We start from the raw sequence: 16,616 nt of genomic DNA, 5'->3' as shown, positions 1-16,616 counted from the left end.
AGGAGGAGGGAGAGGAGGAAAGGAAAGGGGGTAGACATTGCCAGGAGGGACAAAGGACTGTCTCTAGATAGAAAGGAGGCAGATGCAGCCCACTGGCAAATGGCAGTTTATAAGGGGAAAAGGGGGCCCCTGTGCTAGGATGAGTTGGTTAACTTTGATTGGACGTGTTCATTCAGGGAGCCAAAGGGGGCTTTTGATTGCTGGACTTCAATACTTTGACAGCTGGATCTTCACAGTCAGCCTCAGGAGGAAAAAGTGGCCAAATAAGGGACTAGACCTTGGTGGCTAGCTTTAGGAATGTAATCAAATGCATTTTAGCAAGGCAGAGGGAATGGGGGAAGGGTAGGGCCTGTCAGAGCCAGGTTTACCATGCTCAGGCAGCTAGAACTCCTTCAACCACCTTCAAGGTAAAACCAGAAGCCTAGCCTCGTTCCCAGGACAAGGCTACAATGCGTGGCAGCAATGTCATCGAGGTGATGGTTCATTTACTAATCCTGTGTTCCCTTGCAGAATGCATCCTTTATGTGAGCATCTGCTTGGACTGTGTCCATGGGGAGCCCGAGGGCTGAGGTAATCTGTTAAAGCTCAGGCTCTTCTTTCCTTTATCAGTGAGCTAATGGTGTTTGCCACACACACTTGTGTGGCAAGGAAGTTCTAAACAAACAAACCGTTATTAGAGCAAGAAGGTATCAGAAGGAGATATAAACTTTTTGGTACTTCAAAGACTTTATCCTAGTTTGTAAAATGTATGTACATTTGTAAAATGTATTAATTACCCAGCCAGATTTTTAAAATGGTGTTGTCTTGGCTATGTATGTTCTGATACATCAACTGCTGTCAGGTAAAGAATGTCTTTACATGGGGCTGAATGGGACAGCAGTCAAGAGCTCTGGCTGCTCTTCCAGAGGGTCAGGGTTCAGTTCCTAGCCCCCACATTGCACCTCACAACTGTCTGTAACTCCAGTTCTGGGGATCCAGTGCCCTTTTATGGCCTCCTTGGATATACATGCAGACAAAATATCCACATGCATAACATAAAAAGAAAATAAATTTTAAAAAAGAGTGTCTTTTGTCCAGACAAGGATGTTAATAGACCCCTTTATCTAGATGGTAAACTCAATAAGGCAAAAGCCTTGTTTCCCTAACACCAAACCTCTGGTAGGGCATATGGTTTATACTCAGGCTGTGTTTATGTTTCCACACCCTTAGTGGACATTCTTAGTTAGACAGGGGAGGGTGCTCATAAGACGTTAAAAAGGAATATGGTGACACAGAGGAGTGCCATGGGATGTCTTTCTGTGTGCTGTGAATGTGTTACTCCATTGGCTAATAAATAAAGCTGCATTGGCCTATGGCAGGGCAGGATGGAGCCAGGTGGGAAAATCCAAGAGAGACAGTGAAAGGAGAAAGAAAAGTAAGGGGAGACGCCAAACCACCGTCCATGAGCAACATGTAATGGGACGCAGGTAAAGCCACGGAACACGCGGTGATACATAGATTAATAGCTATGGGTTAAGTGGTAAGAGCTAGCTAGCAAGAAGCCTGAGCCATAGACCATTTAATTTGTAATTAATATTAAGCCTCTGAGTAATTATTTTATAAGCAGCTACAGGACTGAGGGGCTGAGCAGGACCAGAGAAACTTACAGCTACAGAGGAGATTGTCTCTGGATAATATCCACAACAAAGGTCAAACACTCCATAAATACTTGAGTTAGACTTAGCTGTTAGGAACTTACAATGAGAATGAAATTTCAAGAATTTACTGAAAAATGTATTGAGAGATTGATTGTGACTCACCAGCTTCTAAGAGACAGAGGACCTGAAAACATGCAAGGACAAAATCTTATGAAGCCCTTCCTGACTAATCTCCTCAGCAATGTCCATTATTGGGAGCAGTAAATGTTAGGGTTCGGGAGTCTCCTCAGGACCAGAGACATCTGGGGAAAGGTCTCGCCCTGGTGCCCATCCTTGATGCCACCCAAGGATAGGGTGGACTATTTTTAGATTAAGAGTGGGACTTTGAAAGGAAGGATCCTGCAAAGCATGGTGAATTCCATGGATGTCTTGCAAAGTTCCTTTGTGGCATTGTAATGCTGGCAGGTCGCTTGTTTTCCGAGATCAGGTTTGCCTCATTCTGCAAAGCCTGAAGGCTGGATCTGAAATTAGCACTTGTTTTTCTCAGAGCCTGTCGCCCTTGAAGCTCCGTACAGATTCTAGTGGGAGTCTATCTCCAGTTGAACCCGGGTATCAAGTAGGATGCTTTCTCTAAAAATGCAAAGAATCCTGTTGAGTTGCAGGTGTGAGATAGCCTACATTCCTGGGGGCAGCCAGTCAATTTCAGTCTCCTTAAGAAGAGGTAGACTATACCCTAATTGCAGTAGTGAAGAGATGGAGATAAACAGGCCACAGAGAAGCTAAGTGCTCCTCCAATGCAGTGGTCACTTTGTCTTTAAAGTCACACCTTTCCAAAATGGAATCTGTCATTGCTGGTTTTTTGGGTAGGAAGAATTTCTTCCAGGAGCTCAGGCTTATTAAGAACAAGAAGGATTAAGGCCTACTTAACAGAAAATTAACTGCAGTTAGCCAAATCAAACAGGTGAAGAAGACCGAGCTAGGATGCAGTTAGCCTGCTGCTTTACAAACATACAACACACGTATGTCTTTCTACAGTGCCAGGATTCATTACATAACAATACATTAATAAGTACTGTCAGCTCTGGTGACTACAGTTGATAGTCCCAACTTCCCTGATATCTGGCCATTGGCAAACACAAGTTCTTTATTATAATCTTAGTTATCAATGTTAACTCTCAGATCACATATTACATGTCACACAAGAAGAGAGAGAAGTGTGTGTGTGTGTGTGTGTGTGTGTGTGTGTGTGTGAGTGAGTGTTTGTGTATGTGTGCGTGTAGACACAGAAGGTTAGAGATGCCACAGTAGTCTTCCAGGAGCTCAGAGCCTCACTGGAAGATACTGACAGAGATACAAGGAGAGTCACTATTACCATAGGTAATTAAGACATTAATAAACCTTGTTAGATTCCTGCTACTGGAGCCCTGAATACAGAGACAAGCCCCAGGTCACAAATCTGAGCCAAACCTAAAGGTCAAGCCAAGCTAAAGAAGCGTAATGAAGGGTGATGAAGGCCATAGAGGCAAAGTATAGGACTGAGTACAAACAAATGGACAGACAGATGGCAATTAAAGTTAAACCACATCAACATGAAACTCAGATGAGTTGAAGCCCCCAGGGACAGTCAGGAGTGCCCTGTCAGTCCTTGATCTCAGATGCACACTCTAGGTGGTCAGTTACAGCCTTGACCATCACAGTGTTTGCCCTCATCCTGTCTCAGTAGGGTCCTGGTGAAGGTGTTACATCCTTTTGTAGTCTTGTAGATTTGATAAGTTCTGAGCCTGGTTTTCCTAATATAATTTGAATACACCCATATGTCTATATGTTCCCAGTGGACTTTGATGGATTTATAGTGGCACTTTAGGTAGTTATCAGTCTGTGTCTCTGATGGTACTGGGCAGGCACTGGTGTGATACCAAGGCACAGAGTCTTCCTGCCTCTGAATCTGCACTTAACATGATGCCAAATGCTGATTATAACCCAAGACAAGTAACCCAAAGCAAGGCACAGTCTGAAAACTATTATGTTACCCAATATGGATTAACTTAGGGCAGGATACAGACTAATCTCAAAAATGGCACATATGGGTGTTTCCCTGAATGCAGTCAGTGAGTTTTCTTCTTCAAGATACCCTGCCTGACTCCTCTTCTGTTTCCCAAATCAACCACTGGCTGAAAGATCTACCACATTCCCTGACCCTCAATGCATCAGCCCTGACCCCACATGTGGCTAAATCAGCTAAGAGTGTAGTTGGTTGAGTGATAGATGGCCAATAAAATTGCTTTTCTATGGAATAAAAATTCAACAAATAAAATGTAGGTATTCCTTTTAGACAGCAACCAATCAGTCTTTCTTTCCACCTGCTGCTTGTCAAAGCCCTAAATCAGGGCTGTCCAGCCTTCTGATATTGGTATTTAACACTGCACACAAAAGTGTGGAGCTTCATTCATAGCCATCTTAGACACATGCAGCTCACAGGCCACGGGCCGTGTTAGCAGACCAATAGAGTGATTAATCGCCCTGCTGGGCGAGTCATGTACACTCACATCAAGTCCTCAGGAGTGTCTACAGATTGTAAAGTCCATTTCCTTATTACAGATCAGATTTCCTCTCTCATTCTTCTCTTCCTTCTCATTTATATTTTCCTGAAACTGGGGCAAAATTGCTCAATTAGCTGAAGAGTCAGTGAGTGAATTTTTTAACAACCCCCCCATTCTGTAATTACTTTCTATCATTGGACCATCTTGCTGAGAAGTTAATTGCTCTGAAATTAAGATCAGCCAGTTTGTTTTGTCTTCTTAAGGGGGAAGCTGACAGAAACACCACAGTGTGTTAGAGCTGCGATAGTGCATCAAGGAAGGAGTGAGGACGGGCACTGAAAGGCTCAGAGGCTGGCAATAACTAAAGCTAAAAATAGGAAGGAAAGAGAAACAAGGTCATTAAGAACGTGTTTGGTTCTTCCCAGAGCTAAAATAACTTAGCTTTAGAGTGTGGTAGAGAGAAGAACCTAAGGTCCCATCCCACCCATTCTCTCACTGGGTCTGTGACCTTCGAAAGTGCTTACCTTCTGGGCCAACTATTTCTTGTGTCCATTAATACTTCACAGTGTTCTAGAACCCCATGGGGATGTTTTGCGGTGAGTACCTGTCACTACACTGGAGTAAAGCTTAATTAATAGTAAACGCTTGTTACATACCTGAGCTCTACTGTCCCTTCCTTGTGTTCATACACAGTGCCCACCCATTTCATATGGCAAGAGGTTTTAGGGCGAGTAGTAAGCTACTGAATCCAAAGAAGGCCTTGAAATACCTTCAAGAAGACCACATAACCAGAAGCATCCTCATTTTCCCAGGAGACAACTTGCTTTCAAATCTCCATCCGTCTCCCTGCTGTTCCCCCTCCCTGGAAGTGCCTTCCTTTCTTCATTTTGCTAGTCTTGCCTGAACAAAGACATAATAATCCTGTGCAGCCTCTGACCATATCTCATTCCATTCTACTATTGCCCCCTGGCCCCAGGATCCCTAAGGCACACTCTGTCTCTGCCCTGACTACCCAGATCCATTATTCACTGTTCCAACAAAACACTTCCATAAAGGTTAAGTGCTGTTAGGTTTGCAAGAAGAATAATCCCTTAGTGTTAGCCACAGTAGGCATTGATTGAAAATATAACTCCTCTTCCTACCTGCGAGTGATGCCTTTCACCAGCTTGTCCTGTATTCCTCTGTCAGAAACATTTCCCATAGTTTTCAATTTTCTAATCTGATCTCTTTGATTCTACTTGGTTTCCATTGACTCTTCCACATAATTATGAATTGACCATATTTGACCATTGTAGCTAATCAAGAAGACAGAAGCATTTATTTATCTGTGCTGGCAATTGAATCCCCAGAGTAGAGAATGCCAGGAAATGAAAGAAAAGGATTGTGGGATAGCTTAGGGTGATTGCTTGACTAGTGTGTGCCAGGCCCTGAGTACCATCCCCACCACTAATGATGATGGTGGTGGTGATGGTGATAGTGGTGATGATGATGGTAGTGGGGATGATGATGGTGATAGTGATGATGGTGGTTGTGATGGTGGTGGTGGTTGGCAGTGATGATGGTGGTGGTGATGGTGATGTTGGTGGTGGTGATGATGATGGTAGTGGTTGGTGGTGATTATTGGATGAAGCATCTCAACTAAGAAAAAAATTAATATGAAAGAGAAGGAAAATAACAACAATCAACCAACAAAGAAAAAACTAGAATGAGCCTGATCTTCCATCTTCTAGGGCTAAAAAGCCCCAGTCACACATCTTGTGGCTTCAACTCTGTGTGTGTGTGTGTGTGTGTGTGTGTGTGTGTGTGTGTGTGCGCGCGCGCGCGCGCGCGCGCGCACCTTCCAGGGCACTGTTCAGAATTGGGTGCATGGGAAACAATAGAGCCTGTAATTAGGAAAGGTATGGGTGTCACATAAAGTTGAAATTGTCTTTTAGCACTCAAACTTCTTTAATTTGCAAACTTCCTTGACGAGGGTTTAAATCTTTCATTTTGTAATTTTTGAAAGCCTCCGATTGCAAGAGTTTCTGTGAGGAGAGAGAACAGGAAAGGGAAAAGGCACTTTAATAAGTTGGCTTTCCTGTCGGTTCATTTGGTGTTTGGTGGCTGACTGACAGCTCCAATGCTGCTTGTGCAGTAAGAAGTAGGAAATGCAGAGTGTATTTCTCGGTCCCGCAAAGCATAGCTCCTTTTCTCAATTTTCTCCTTATAACCTTCCCTTTCCCTTAGTCATGCTTTAACAAGGACAAAACAACATGGGTTAGTCTTCCTGCCTTGTGTCAAATCTGGTACAGAACCTGTCATCCAGAATGTGCTCAATGAAGGATGGGGGGATCGACAGGTAAAAATGCTTGCTTCACCAGCCTGATGACCTGAGTTTGATCACTAGAACCCACAAGATTCCAATGCATTGGCTCAGTTCTGTAATCCCTGCAGTCCTACAAAGAGATGGAAGGAGGAGAAAGGATTGCCCAGAAGCTCATGGGTAGCTAGCCAGGCATACACAGAGCAGCAGAAAAAACAGAGAGCCTACCTACCTCAGCAGGGTGGGAGGAGACTCATGAGAGTTGTCCTCTGACTTCCAGATGTGCTCTCTAGCACATGTGTGCCTGTACATACACACACACACACACACACACACACACACACACACACACATTCACAGGCACACACACACACACATGCACACACACAGGAGCTCATACACACATACACACACATGCACACACACAGGAGCTCATACACACACACACACATGCACACACACAGGAGCTCATACACACACACACACATGCACACACACAGGAGCTCATACACACACACACACACACACACACACACACACACACACACGTACACCAAATTTTTAAATGGGAGAGGCGGGAAGTAGTTGTTCTTAGAGACAGAGTCTTACTATGCAGCCCAGACTGGCCTCAAACTTCCTTCCTTTCCCGCCAGAGCCTCCCACATACTGGAGTTACAGAAGTGAGCAGCTACACCCAACAATTAATACTTTTTCAGGGACTTGCTGGGGGAGCTGGGAGAGCTGGGAGCTCACACTTTGATTTGGCCAGGAGTGTGTTCGGCCTCTCACTCCGCCACTTACAGGACCTTAGAACGGTCATTTAATCCCTTGAGACCTCCGTCTTGTTTTTGTCTTGTTTGATTGATCGGTTGCTTTTTATGGTGCTGGGGACGAACCCACAGCTTTACACAGACTTCACACACACTAGCAGAGTGACATAAGGAGGCCAGAGGCCATTTCAAACCTGAAGATAACGGTCCTTTGTGTGGGAGGGTGTTCCCGTGCACACGCCCCTGGGCGGGGTGCACACGTGTGGAAACGCTTGCTTGCTTACAGTGTTGTTGCAGAGGTTGAGTGGCTGAAATCCACCTGGCGGATGACCGTCACAGTGAAGCAGTTTCTCAGCCTGTGGTAGTGTGGTGTGGATCTTCAGAGCTGGTGCTGCGTTGATGTAGACTGTGACGAACATGCTCTGAGCTAATGTTATTAGCTAAGCAGGATTATCGACCTGCCTTTCTTTCTTCCTTAGGTTCCAATCACAAAACAAATCAAAGACACAATACATTGTTAAAGCTTCAAATTCAGGAGCTTTCTCTTCTGAAAGCATTCCGTAAATATCCTAAGAGGCTTGTCTGGACTCTCTTTACTCTGGTAGCTTTCTCAACAAAACTGTTGATTGAGCATCTGAATTCCCAGTAAGGGAAAGGTGGAGACGAGGAGTCTCAATTCTGCTATCCACAGCTTCCATGTGCCCTGTACACATCCCTCTGCCTGAATCCTGCCAGAATTTAGATCTGCCTTCTACATCTTGCCCTTATCTCCTTCTATGAAGAAATAATAAGTCCTGCAGAGCTGGAGTCCACAGGGCTGAGCTGCAGGAATTTAAATCAAAGTACAGGGATGCTCGCCCCAGACACAGAACTGCCCCTGCCCACCTCGCCCGCCACTTTGTGTAGTGTGTCTCTTTCAGGTCTTATGGTAGATTATGAAGCTTTGAAAACTCAGTCCTGCAAAGGGATTTCTTTGGCCCCAAATCCACCACTGATGTCTGCAGGTCTCATGGCAGGCACCATGAGTCTTTTAAGTGCTGTGGTTTTAACGCAGTCTTTACTTTTTTAACCTACAGAATAGGAAAGTCAAAGCAGAAAGAATGCTAAGCACTCTGTGACCTAGAAGGGCATGTCCATGTGTGTGACGTGTGTGTGTGTGTGTGTGTGTGTGTGTGTGTGTACATGAATGTGGGAGCCAGATATCAACTTTGAATGTCATCCCTCAGGAGTCATTCACCTTGCTGTTGTTGCTTGTGTTTTAGAATTATTTAGTGTTATTTTATGTGTATGGCTGTTCTGTATGCAGGTATATCCGTACAGTCATATGTACAGTGCCCATGGAGCCCAAGAAGGACATCAGATAGCCTGGAACTGGAGTTACAGATGGTTATGAGCTGTCGTGTGGGTGCTTGGGATTAAACCTGGGTCATCAGGAAGAGCAGCTAGTGCTCTTTGCTGCTGACCCATCTCTTGCTTTTTTGAGATAGGGTCTTCCACTGGGGCCCAGGACTTACCAATTAGGTTAGTCTGGACAACAAACCCCAGGGATCTTCCCTTCTGTGGCTCACCAGCAGATTACAAACATGTATGTGTCCCACCATGGATGGCTCTCAGGGAGCATCAGAGGGGCTAACTCTTTGCGACTGAGGGCAGAGGAAGAAAGCCACGGGGAGAGTGCCTGGCTGAAATTTCTGGCTGAGGCCAAGGAGAAGAGAGCATTTCTAGAGCCTGATTTGATGCTTAGAGAACGCACTCAGGGGAAATTGGAAACTGAAACAATGCTAATAACACAGCCCGTTTGTTTCCCCTCAGACTCATTCCTGAGTTTAATTAAAGGTGGAATTTTGAAGAAGGATTAAATTGGTACCTTCCCCCGAAGGTGGTACCTCTGGGATGGAAACAGAGGGAAGGCTGAGAAAGGGGTATCCCTAGGGAGGTTCACACAGCCTGTTGATTCTGAACAGCATGGTCAAATAAAGGCAAAGACTTGTTTCCACCCTTGAAAATGTGGGTCATTGCTGTACTCCGTGAATGGGGCCCAGTTCTGCTCCCACTGCTGTGCTTTTCTTTCCTAGCATAGACGTTTCGTACATGCTTCGAAAAGATTTATGTTTTCTTGTGAAAATACAGGTTGTGGTCAGACTAGGAAACTTGGTAAGCACTTCATTTTGAAATTTCCAGTTGGCCTCTTCAGCCCTCTCTCATTAAATGACACAAAACAGATTGTCCCATGCCTTCTGTGAGTTATGACGCTCTGAATAAGAAAAGGGCTGGTTCTGTGGGTAAAGCATTTGTTTCATAAGCATGAGAGCTTAAGTTTGGATCCACAGACCTGAATAAAGCTAGACACAGTAGTGTGTGTCTGCAATCCAGCCAGTCACAGTAGTTAGTGTGCATCTGTAATCCAGACAGACACAGTAGTGTACACTGTAATCCAGCCAACACAGTAGTGTGCATCTGTAATCCAAACGGACATAGTAGTGTGCATCTGTAATCCAGCCACAGTAGTGTGCATCTGTAATCCAGACAGTCACAGTAGTTAGTGTGCATCTGTAATCCAGATAGACACAGTAGTGTACACCTGTTATCTAGCCAACACAGTAGTGTGCATCTGTAATCCAAACAGATCCAGTAGTGTGCATCTGCAATCCAGCCAGACACAGTAGTGTGCCTCTGCAATCCAGCCAGACACGGTAGTATGCATCCGCAATCTGGCAGTCCAGTGGTGAGATGGGAGGTTGAAACTAGAGAATACATGAAGCTCACAGGACAGTTAGTCTGGTGTACGCAGTAGCAAATAGGAGAACATGTCTCAAGCAAGGGGGAAGATGAGGATTCACATCTGAGATTGTCCTCTGGCCTCTATATACATGTACATTATACATGTACATAACACACACACACACACACACACACACACACACACAAATAATTATAGTAAAAATTTCAAAGAAATCCTAGATACCAAACATCTACTTCCAGCCTCCACATGCATGCACACATATGCATGCACACCTGCATATACTTGTGCACACTCACAGACATCATAGACACAATAAATAAATAGATAAATAAATAGGAAATCTTTACCCCTCTTGTTTATAACTATATTTTTTATTTTTATTAGAAAAACTAAATCAGAAAGCCTCAAGTAAATTTCAATTATCTTTTTAGAACTTGCTTTATATATTGAGCAAATGTTACCCATTTCTCTTAGCATAGTGACTGAACATTTTCTTCCTACTGCCCATTCCCCTCCCTCTCTAAGGGTCTGGTTATAAGCACAGCTGCTTAGTTCTTGCCTCGTTATAGACCCAACTGAATGGTGTGTGCCTGCTGTATGTCAGACTCAACTCATTTGTGTGTCTCACATTGCAAACTTGTCTTCCCTGGTTTCCCCAGTTTGATGCTGACCGAGATGAGGATGCCGTGTTCTATGACATCAGTGTGGCAGTCGACAACAAGCTGTTTCCAAACAAGGAGGCTGCAACAGGTAAGTCACCACCGCCTTTGGCATCAGGACATCAGGATCAGCTGCCAAATGGCTCAGGATTTTTATCTGTCACCAAAGCTCCATCAGCTGCTATGGGACTGATAGGGCTGCCCTGTTCTTAGCCTCATTCTTTCTGATTAAAAAAATAAAGATTAAAAACTAAATAGAAAGGAAACAAGAAGTGCAATGTAAGCCACTTCCAAACCTATAAAATCTGGCTTCCTGGACAGTCTCCTAAGGTTCTTCTTCAACACTGGGGCATCCGTCTTCATCCTACAGGCCAGGAATATATGGCAGAGTTTTCTATGAAGCAGGAATTTTGAAGCACTGCCCCACCTTATCTTGACAAAGTTTGGCACCCTTTTTCCTTTATGTCCTGCTTGTCCAGTTTGTACAGAATATTATCAGCAGTTAAAGCAGGGAAGTTTCTTATCCGAATGGCTAGCTTTGCCACAATGAAAGCAAACTCCATGTGGAGGTACTTCGATGCCCATCATCCTTTTTATGAAGTAGATTGGTCCTACCAGGAGCAGATGTGGCTCGCTGTCATGAAAAGCCTTAGGTTATTAAACATGTTATATGCCATATTCTATAAGTCTCTGAAGTATTTAAGATTATCTATCTAAAATATATTTGTTTAACCTTGAAAACATACCTAATATGACTACAAGTTTGACTATTATAGATGACTAACTACTAAGCTGCATTTTTAATTACACATTGCATTTTTAAATGAGCTTCATAAGCACAATACCTCAAACAAGAATAGAAACATATAAAGTATAACAAAAATAACTTTAAATTTATATAAAAATCCATAATTTGTATACAAAAATACAAACCAATGTAAAATATTTGAGATGCCCCCCTAAATGATGACAAACATCCATAATCCACTGACTGACCACAAACCACTAGTCTCACCTCTTGGGAATGTGAGCCTTGTGTTCTCTAGACTGTTTTCCTGCTGTCTGGAGGTGATGGTCCCCAGGGGAACATGAGAAAACTGAGACAATGCTCAAGTCCTGGGGAAATGAGTTGTAACATTTGTTGTCCACTCTTGGAAGGGTTCCTATGTAGAGGGGTCAGCATATATGCCACCTGTTGTGTAGTGTTTCCTGGTTTATTACTTTATGTCTTTAGCCAATATTTCAGGAGGTCTCCCCCAATCAAACCTAATCTCTCTTAACCTTGAAGGAATCCACAGCTTTTCTTTTCATGTGGAAACAAAAGCATAACATCTCCCCCAATGAAATATGTTTTCTGAACTCAATTTTAAATTGAAGATATCCTAAAGTATCTAGTCTGGTTTAATTTAGTAGTCCCCATTACAATCCCACGTCTCTCAGCAATGAAAATAATCAATATAGCACCATACAGGGTCTAGAATCCCTGTGTATTTCCTGTCTTTATGTGGCTTATTCCTCTTATATTACTTTACTCTTTCTTTAACAACTTTACATTATTTAAAAACTAATTTTTCCTATGACTGTCTATACCCATTTTTTTCTTTCTTAAGCCTACTCACATTTTTAAACACACTGTAACCTATTTAGAGTTTTTTTTTTCTATCTGGATCTGTCTTTACTGCATATCTATAGCCTTTTCTAACTGTGTGAGCCAAACTTTAAACTACTAAGTGACAGCTAAGCCCTCCACCTTAGCTCTGTTGGCTGGCTCCACTCTCTCCCTGGGTCTGTGAGAGCTGAGCCTTAAGCCCACAGGCCTTGCCAAGAGCTACATTTAACTGGGTGCTGCGTTTAACTGCCCCAGCTCTAGGAAGTTGGTACCCACACTGTGGCAGGAGTTGTTTTACTTAGCTTGTCATTTCTACTTGATGCGCTGGCTACTCGAGTGCTCACTGTATGGCAGAGCCTCTTAAAGGGGCCATATCCAGTTTTTGTTTGTTTGTCTTGTGGTTTTGTTTTGTTTTCACCTTCTCAGGCCCTATGTGGAAATTCAGGCCCACATTGGGCATCCAAATTCATCTGTCCCATCCCATAGATCCACGGTCACTTTTCTCCTCTTTTTCTAAGCCCTCAACCCTGGATCTCTGTCATGGAAAATATAACCTGATATAGGTAAACTCCCCATGCTACTTTGTCTGTCTGTTCCTCCCCCCAACTCATCATTTTTTAACTTTATAGCCTAGAACTTTTTTATTATATTTTATGAAATCACAACTCAGAAAAATTAAGAACAAGATAATTAGGTTTAAAAATAAAGGTTTGGGAGCTGGGAACATAGGTAGCACTTGGCTAGTGTGTGCATGGCCTTAGGTTAAACTCTCTGCCCTGCAAGATAGTTAGATACATCGATACATAGGTGGAAACAAATATATGATAGATGACAGGTAGATAATAATTGACAGGGAGATGTAAAGAGTTATAAAATAGAGAATAGATAGGTAATAAATATATGAGAGATAGCTATAGGTAATAGATGATACATATATAAATGGTTGATGTAGATAAATAGATAAGTGATTGTTGATTGATGTTGTATTGTGTATGTACACACTATATTCAAATAAGTCAGCCACTCTGGAAACAGCAGGCTCTGGATTTCTGTTGAGCCCCCTGAAGACAAAACAAAACAAATAAGAAAATCCTAGCTCCAGCTCTAATGGTCCAGAAGGAAGCCATGGGCAAGAACAAGTGTAAATCCACTTTTCCTCTGTTCCAGAAAGTCAGCCAACAGTGTTCTTGCTCTCACATCTGCACCAGTCGGCGTTTCTTCTTCTCTGTGTCCACAGTGTTGGTGGCCTTGTCAGCTCCCATTTGGGGCTCTCCTGCCTGTCAGGAATGCTGTTGCAAGAGATCCTCAGAGAATGCTCCAACCATCCCACCTCCCTGATAAACAACAAAACAAACCCTGTAGCTCTTCTGCAGGCTGGGTGCCAGCGCCCTTCTTATATCCAAACACCCAGAATCCTTAGCTGTCCCAGGTACAGGGAAGCCTCACCTCCACCCCTCACCCACGCCATCCCTGCACTTCCTTGACTGGCTTAGCTCCTGCCTCTGGCCTTGGCACCTGCTCTTCTAGTCACACTGAATGCCTGTCTCCATCTGTATGCTCCCACTCTGTGTCCTGTTCCACAGCCTCATCCTACATGGACCAGGTCCTCCTCTGTGTCTCTATTTAAGAGTGATATCTTCAAGACTCTGTGAGGATGTGTATGTCTGTGTGTGTGTGTGTGTGTGTGTGTGTGTGTGTGCACATGTGTGTGTGTGGTGTGTGTGTGTGTGTGTGTGTGTGTGTGTGTGCGCGCGTGCAAGAGCCCACAGGAGATGGCATAAAGCCTTTCTCTTCTATCTGGCCACCTCAGCTGAGCCACTGGTCCAAGCTCACACCTCATAGGTATACCAGATCTTCACCTTGAGCCCAGTATGTATTTGGGGTTCCTTTGTCTTTTCCTCTGGCTGCAGGCCCATGACCTCTACACCCTTCACTAGTGTCCCTCCTCTGTGGGCCCATTGGCCCTTTGAGCAGAGCCATCCCTACCTGTGTGTCAGTGCATCTCTCTGGGTTCACATTCCCTTATTTAGAAAGAGGAGACAAGAGTACCTGCCTCATAGGGGCACTGGAATGAGGCAGTGAGTTCATGGGTAAAGGGTGTTCTGTCCTACTGGAAAGGCTGCATATGAGCTTGTGTCTTTGCAAAGGACTGAAGGCTTTTGAAGATGTCAAGGGAGACCATGTCTTAGACATTACACTTTGTCCTTCTTCCCCATATTTGGCTCTCCTATCTTTTCCCTCTTTCTTGCCCTCTCCCCACCCTATCCTAGAGTCACTGAAGAGCCAGCCCTGCCTCTCCTCACTCAGGGGCTTGCCTTTCCCAGATGCATGCAGTACTGTTCCTCAAAGGAGTTCTGCCACAGTGTGGCTAACACTCCCATGCCTGTGCCATAAGAGTGGGATTCTCAAGCTCAGCGTATACAGAACCCTAACAGGAAGTACTCGGTCTACAGAGAGGGTACCCAAGAGCAGCTCTATTTCTGACAGGAAGTACTTGGTCTGCACAGAGGGTATCCAGGAGCAGCATCTATCCCTGACAGGAAGTACTTGGTCTACACAGAGAGTACCCAGGAGCAGCATCTATCCCTGACCAGAAGTACTCAGCATCTATCCTGACAGGAAATATTCAGTCTGCACAGAGAGGGTATCCAGGAGCAGCATCTATCCCTGACAGGAAGTACTCGGTCTGCACAGAGAGTGCCCAGGAGCAGCATCTATTGAGGGAGAATGCAGAGGTCCTTTGATTCATCTTCAGTTGTGAAGTGCCTGTGAACAGAACACCTTTAATTTCTATGTTGTGTTTTGATATGCCATGCTGAAGCACAGTCCTGGCAGTTTAATGGCTATAGGAACAGGAGATGTTGCTCCCCTGGAGGGGACAGCCAGGGGGTGGAAGGGTCTCAGTCAGTGCTGTCCTTTATGGCTCAAGAAGCCTCATTGCAGGAGAGTCTCTTTGGCAGGCCAAGTGGCAGGTGTGTCCTCCTGCAACTTTAGATTGACATCTGTGATGCTGTCCTGGAGAGCAATGTGGTCTGGTTCACCTCCACTGCCTCTGGAAAGCCCTTTGCCTCTGGTTCCCACTTGAATTAAAGGCAGCCTGAGGATAATATTTCTGAAGACCACCTACATTAAAACAAATGGCACCGAGTGTGTCAGGTGGGGAGCCATTTCAGATCAGACCTTTCTTCGTTATCTAAAAGAGGATCTCTTTAGATCTGAAAAGAAATTGAAAACCTCAGAACAGGGGAAAATAAAGCCATACCATCACTTTTTCTAAATGTTTGAATTCTGTGGTCATTTCTGAGGAAGAAAATCATGCCTGGAGTTTTCTGTGCCTGTGTATTGGTTGAAAGATGGCCCGAAGCACATCAGTGTTGTCTCCCTAACTCCTTGGGCTATTAGTAAAGTCCTAATTTCCAGAAAACTAAGCAACCAGTGTTTTTAAAAATGCAAGCCATTCACTGATTATCTGAGCTGATAATGATACCATTTGTCTATCATCTGAGATATATTAATACTATGGTTGCCAGGGGCAACAGTGTGTCAAGAATTGCCATCCTTTAATGATACAGTAAGATTTCTGTCAAAGCCCTTGATTAGGAAGGATCATCAATCTCCTCTTCCTCCTAAGAGGGAAGTTAGTTTTAATCAAGTCTTTTCATTCTGATGTGACTGAAAAATTGTTTTCTAATGAATTTGCTGCTGTTCAATGGTAGTATGTGGTCCCTACTTGGCGGGTAGTTAAGGGTCCTTCAGATTTCACTTCTTGAAAACAATGGGAAGAATGGTTTCCAAGTCAACCATAAGTAGGACAAGGGAGTCCTTGCTGCTGAGTGTTCACTAAGACTCTGTGTTCAGATCCTGTGGACTCTCGGAATCAAAGGGTAGTCAGAGGTTAGCGAAACACATTCACCCACACACCTTCCCCTACTTGACCAGTCAAGAAGACAGTGTCTACACTGGAGACTAAGGAGAGCTGAATACATTTTTGTTGTCTTTAACACTGCTGTCCACAAAAGCTACCTAGGAAGGTGACTTGATTGTCCAGGCTTGAACTAGATTTCATTCTTCTACCTCTGAGGTTTCCACAGCCCCCTGCAATGTGCTTCATCCAGATGCATTTATTGCCCCTCTTTGTCTCAGGATGCTGAATGGACAGCCATGCCTTCAGGTCCTCACCTATGTAGCAGCAGTGGCAGAGCCCTGCAGGTCGCTCTGCTTAGAGTTTGTTGTCAGCAGGGTGCATGAGAAGAAAGAAATGGAAGCTTCGAGTTCTGTTGTTGCTACCACACAGTGGCGCCTGCTCTGAGGTCATCCCGACACACAGTCAAACTCTGTCCTAGAAAAGCAGAAAAG

At 44.2% G+C, this 16,616-nt stretch overlaps 1 protein-coding gene across 1 annotated transcript in view; it reads left to right on the top strand.

Annotated features, from left to right (window-relative positions):
- The window catches only part of Ak5 (adenylate kinase 5), a 197,974-nt gene that overhangs the window by 106,022 nt on the left and 75,336 nt on the right, over positions 1–16,616 (top strand). Inside the window, exon 7 of the mRNA XM_036189364.1 lies at positions 10,652–10,742. Within this exon, the coding sequence (XP_036045257.1) occupies positions 10,652–10,742 (91 nt within the window). The remainder of the gene's footprint in view (positions 1–10,651; positions 10,743–16,616) is intronic.

Source organism: Onychomys torridus, chromosome 6 (assembly GCF_903995425.1).
Source record: "Onychomys torridus chromosome 6, mOncTor1.1, whole genome shotgun sequence".
Classification (NCBI taxonomy): domain Eukaryota; kingdom Metazoa; phylum Chordata; class Mammalia; order Rodentia; family Cricetidae; genus Onychomys; species Onychomys torridus.
Note: the sequence above shows the minus strand (reverse complement) of the source record. Positions and strands in the feature narration are given on the sequence as shown.